The sequence below is a fragment of the Nycticebus coucang genome, chromosome 14, assembly GCF_027406575.1.
Source record: "Nycticebus coucang isolate mNycCou1 chromosome 14, mNycCou1.pri, whole genome shotgun sequence".
In the NCBI taxonomy this organism is placed as follows: domain Eukaryota; kingdom Metazoa; phylum Chordata; class Mammalia; order Primates; family Lorisidae; genus Nycticebus; species Nycticebus coucang.
In genome coordinates, this window is record NC_069793.1 from 61486958 (window position 1) to 61492591 (window position 5634).

The 5634-nt window shown below is 39.0% G+C and overlaps 1 protein-coding gene across 1 annotated transcript; it reads right to left on the minus strand.

Annotated features, from left to right (window-relative positions):
• Positions 1-724: 724 nt before the first annotated feature.
• On the minus strand, positions 725-1678 carry LOC128564747 (olfactory receptor 51J1-like). Its single transcript, XM_053560493.1, has one exon. It carries the CDS (start codon positions 1676-1678, stop codon positions 725-727), a length of 954 nt encoding a protein of 317 aa, XP_053416468.1.
• Between the last annotated feature and the right edge of the window lie 3956 nt (positions 1679-5634).

Genomic DNA, 5634 nt, shown 5'->3' on the forward strand with positions numbered 1-5634 from the left:
ACACCAAGAAATGTAGTAACAGAACATTAGCTCAGAGGAGACATGCGGTATTATTATTTTAACACAGTGGAAAGAGGCTATGTCTGCTGTCTTATAAAATTTATTCTTTTTAAAAAATTCAGCTTAATATGAGGGTACATAAAATTACGTTACATAGCTTGTTTTTGTAAAGTTAAACCCTGAGTTGTAGTTGAGCCTTCACCCAGGAAGTACTCCATGTAGCCATGTAACATGATGCAAGAGAGAAGAATGCCAGGGCAAAAGAAAGTCTTCTGTGGATGAGAGAAGCTGGATGCTAAAGCTAAAGCATATAGGTTAGACTTTGATTGAACTGAAGCATTCTATTCAGATGGTTTATATACAGATTATATTTAATCCTAACAAAAATCCAAGTATGTAATATAATTATGATCCATGTCTTACAGATGAGGAAACTGAGTCATGGAAAAGTTAAGTAAAGATGAAGGAGTTGCTGTGTTTTCATACAATCCTTTTTGTATTCCTACTCTAGGCATGTAAGGAATTGGGAAAATAAAACCCGTTACAAAATATGTTTGAGAATCACCTAATTTTTGTGTACTTTCTGTTAAACATTATACACTCTTACCTACATCCCACTTCAGTTCACAGCCAGACTATGGAGAACCTCAACTGTATTAACTGCAAAGCTAAGGTCACCTGTATTATGGAAAGCAGAAACTGCCTGTTTTACTTTGGCCATTAGTTAAACTCTGAGTCTTTTCTCTGATAGCACTCGAACAATGCCATGACGTATCTCCTTGGTCTTAATGCTATAGACAATGGGGTTGACAACAGGTGGGAAAAAGAGATAAGCATTGGCCATCATGACTTGCACCAGAGGAGATATGTGATTTCCAAAGCGGTGCACCATAGACAAGGCAATCATAGGCACATAATAGACGAGCACGGCACAGAAATGTGAACCACATGTGTTGAGTGCCTTCTTCCTCCCTTCACCAGTGGCGATACTGAGTACAGTGTGGAGTATTAGTCCATAGGAGACCACAATCAGCAACGAATCCAACCCAAAAGTCGAAATAACAATGAAAAGCCCATAGATATTGTTAATAGAAATGTTTCCACAAGGCAAATGGATGAGGTTGGGGTGAAGACAATAGGAATGGGAGAGGACATTGTGGCCACAGAAGGGTAGGCGCTGGAGGAGAATGGGCAATGGGGTCATGAGCACAATGCTTTTCAGCCCAATGAGAGCTCCTGCACCAAAGATGCGGGACAGTGTCAGGATAGCTGTATAGCGCAGTGGACTATAAATGGCCACAAAGCGGTCCAAAGACATGGCCAGCAGCACAGCTGACTCCATAATGGAGAAAGAATGGATACAAAACATCTGGAGAAGGCATGCTCCAAAACTAATCTCAGTGGCATCAAATAGAAATATGCCTAGAACTGTAGGCAAGGTGGATGCAGAGACCCCAACTTCAGCCAGTGCTAGCATGGCAAGGAAGAGATACATGGGCTGATGTAGGGTGGCCTCTGTTCTGATGACATAGAGGATGGTGCCATTTCCAAGGAAGATTATCATGTACATCAGGCAAAAGGGCACCGATATCCAGTGGTGCTCTGCCTCCACCCCTGGGATGCCAACCAAAATGAACGTTGTAGGTAGGAACTCCAAGGAGCTATTGGAATTTTTCATATTGAAATCTCATCCAATGGGATCAATACCACCTTGAAAACCAGGGAAAAATGAATGAGATGACATCATTATGTAGAAAGATCACTGTGCACTGAGGAAAGAGAAGAAAACAAACTTACAGATTTATGTGGCCAAAGGTATTATTTCTGAAAAGCAACAAGTGGCCATCATCAGGAAAGTTCCAGTACAGAGGATGCTACAGTTACTTCCCAGAAAAGTGCTGGACAGATAGAAAATTATGCATGTAATTTGTATTGCATCTTGGATCAGCTAAAAAAGAAATGATTGCCCTGGATTAATGTGGAGATGCTCGGATCTTCAAAGCTGCTGGAGAGACAGACAAATATAGGAAATTCCTAGCACAAGATATGGACTAATATTGGGAATATGGGTATAAGTATAAGTTTTGGTAAATATGGGTATAAATATGAGGTACAGAACGTGATATGTAAAAACAGCTAAAAAATACCTGATGAATGAATATAGCTGTATAAATAATTGAAGTTTAACACTGCTAAAATAGTGGTTAGTAACTAGAGCATAGAGAAAATGGCAGAAGAACTAAACTAGAACTGTATGGAGTTTGGACCTATGCTAGGTTTAGCCATTCTATGCTTTGAAAAGACTAGGAAGCAAACGGAAAGATTATGTGTAAAGGCCTGGGTGATTCAGGAGGAGGTAGGAACCTAGATTGGTAGATTTATCTGTAGACTTTCAGGTTCGTGAAAATACTTGGTCCATGATGGCATCCACAATCTGTTTACTCAAAGGTTCTCTAAAAAACTTACCTCATCGGGCAGAACCTGTGGCTCAAAGGGGTAGGTTGCCGGCCCCATATACTGGAGGTGGCGGGTTCAGGCCCAGCCCTGGCCAAAAACTGCAAAAAAAAAAAAAACAAAAAAACCACTTACCTCATCCATTGAAATTTTTCTTTCTGGCTCAGACACACAGCTCAGTACACTGAAGCAACAACACTGAGAATCTGAACAGATTTTCTAGGTATGTTCTTTTAGACAGGGAGAGGAAAGGAGTGGAGGAGAGGAGAAAACCACCTGCCTACAATGGGTATGTTTCTAGCTGAGCATTGTGAGCCAGTGCAGTTATAACAATAAAAGCCTGAACTAGCAGGATAGAATGGACCTCTGAATGTAGTTTTCTACTCATTCACCCAAACACACACACACAGACACAAACACACACCCCTACTTACATACTTATATGTATACCAACATACTTTCCACATGTGCTGAAAATCTGTTTGTATTTTCTCTGATACGAACTCTCTGTCCTGCCACTGTTAAACTTACCCAGAAACAGGGACTTCACTGTTTCATGCTAGTCATTATTAAGTTTTTCATTGCTCTGTAGATCTATAATCAATCAGAACTCCTCTATGTCAAGCACCATTTTGGAACCAGGCAACACAGAGCACTGGGCCTACTGAGAAAATATTCTTAGCAACTTTTGACTATAGCTCAAAACATATAGAAAACATATCTTCTGCCAAAAATATTTATATGCAATCATCATATATGCTGAAGTCTTCTCTCCAATCTAGTTACAATTCTATTAAGTACTATAAAAAAATTCAGAATACCAGGAGAGGGTTTTCAAGGTAAAAACCTAACTTATACTTAAAATTCAGAAAAAGCTTTCTTCAGAAAGTGATATTTTACCTGAGATTTGAGGAATTAGTAGAAATTTTCTGGGCTAAATGAAGTTGGGTGTGGTGTGGTGCAGAAACAAAAGAAACTGTCATGCCAGTGAGTATATAAGATAACAAGCACTCTGACAAAAACTGAAATGAAACATGGAAAATGAAAACTGTTGAGGTATTGGGACATTAAAATCATTGAATTTTTCCAATTTTTTCCTATTAGAGAAAATGAAGACTGATGATTCACCAGAATTTTAAGATCATTATTTTTTTTTTTTTGTAATTTTTCCTATCATGAAAATGTGGAAAGAAAAAATGAATAAAATAAAGTAATTGCCTGAATAAATACAGGATCCCAAGGGACTTATGCTCTGATGCAGCTGAACTCAGTAGATACTAGCTTAGGAAAACCTCAGTGATATGGTCGATGTCCGTGTTATAATAAAACTTAGGGCAGAGAAAATTCAAGGACAAATCATTGACCTTGGCAAATGATCACACATATCAGAACTTGGGGAAATTTCTCCTTCTCATTTTTATGCCTGTCCTCCTTATTTTATACCCCTGTGTTACTTTATCCAAAATTTCAATATATCCTTAGTTCTTTAGATGGACCAAATACTCACATTGATCTGTCTCTGGCCCAAGCAGCTATTTCTGCCACGTGCTTCCTACCTGAACTCATGGTCCCATTGCACATTATATCTTGTCTGTCACATCCAAAATGACGTGAAATTGTAAGGGGCACATTTTGGTGGATTCATGAAACTAAGTTCTCTCTTTTTTTCCTCTGCCTCTCCATGCTATCTTTTTTTTTTTTTCCCTATCCCTCTTGTTTTTCTATATATCTTATCTCTCTTCTTCAGAGTCTCTCCAGCCAGATAGGGGTCAGGCCTCCCTAAAAGAGATCTTAAAACACATTTTCTGAGGTGAAGATTTCTTTGAGGTTGGGAAGTAACAAAAGACATTATTTGGGACAATGTAATAGGGCACAACAAATTGACAGAACGAAAGAGAAAGTTGTACAGAATACTACACTCCTGGAGCTAAACAGAAATAGAAGTGAATCTTACATGCAGTACATCTTACCTGCTTTAACCTGGGTTCACATTCGTTTCTTTATTTTTAAAGATGAAAATGTTAATTCTTTCCTTGGAAAGTGGCTCTGAATATTTAGTGTGAGATTCAGCAACAAGGGAATCTTAGTATTCCCCCACTCTGTCAGGCATTCTCAGAAGGGGTAAATCACCATCAACTTCTCTCCAACTTTCTGTTAATAGTTCTCTTCCTTGTCCTTGCTTCACTGATACTCAGACTATATCTGTAAGGGAAGCAAAAGGCAAAGATGAGCATGTGAACAAGATGCATCCATTGCATGAGTGACCCAAGGTAATATGATAACAAAACCATTTCTAGACTCTGTGGTGTTCACTGATATTTTTGTTCTTTCATCTGCCATCAAGTTTAGGGAATGCTTCTTCTCATTCTAACACCCAGGTTCAGGAAGGTAAGGAGGTGATGACTGACCAAATACAAATGTACAGGGCCTTAAATTGTGGGTAGGACACCTGAAAGCTGTTTCAGGAGGCAGGGAGATCACAGAGTTGAACACAAACCATCAGCAAAACTGACATCTGAACATCAGGTGGGACAGGGAAGCTCTCCTCAGCAAGTCTCTGCCACCTTGGCATTAATATCTTCCTCACCCTGGGGCTGGGATGCTAAGTCCCTCTTTTAAAACTGATCAGAAGCTCTGTGAGTGGAGCAGTACAGAGGGAGTTAGGTTCCCTAAGGAGCAATTACCCAGGTAATTACATCACCCTTTCTCAATACCCAGAGACCCTAATAGAAACAAGCAAAGAGAGTGTATATCTCTGTGAAACAAGTATAATACTAGTTTTTATCTAGTATGATAATTAAATCATTAGTATATGTAAATTGCTTAGAATGTATCTGGCTTATAATAAGTGCACTATAAAGACTGGCAAATGTTCCAGATCCATCCATGTAAACATGAAAGAGGTAAAGTCTCCATCTTTCTTTAAGGCTGTATAATATTCCATGGTGTACACATACCACAACATATTCTTCTTAGTAAATTATTTCAAGAATGGAAGAGAAATCAGCCTGGGTGAGTATTTTATGAGGAGGACCCCCCAGGCAATTGAAGCAGCTTAAAAATACACTACTGGGACCTGATCAAACTGAAAAGCTTCTGCACAGCCAAGAACACAGTAAGTAAAGAAAGCAAACAGCCCTCAGAATGGGAGAAGATATTTGCAGGTTATGTCTCCAATAA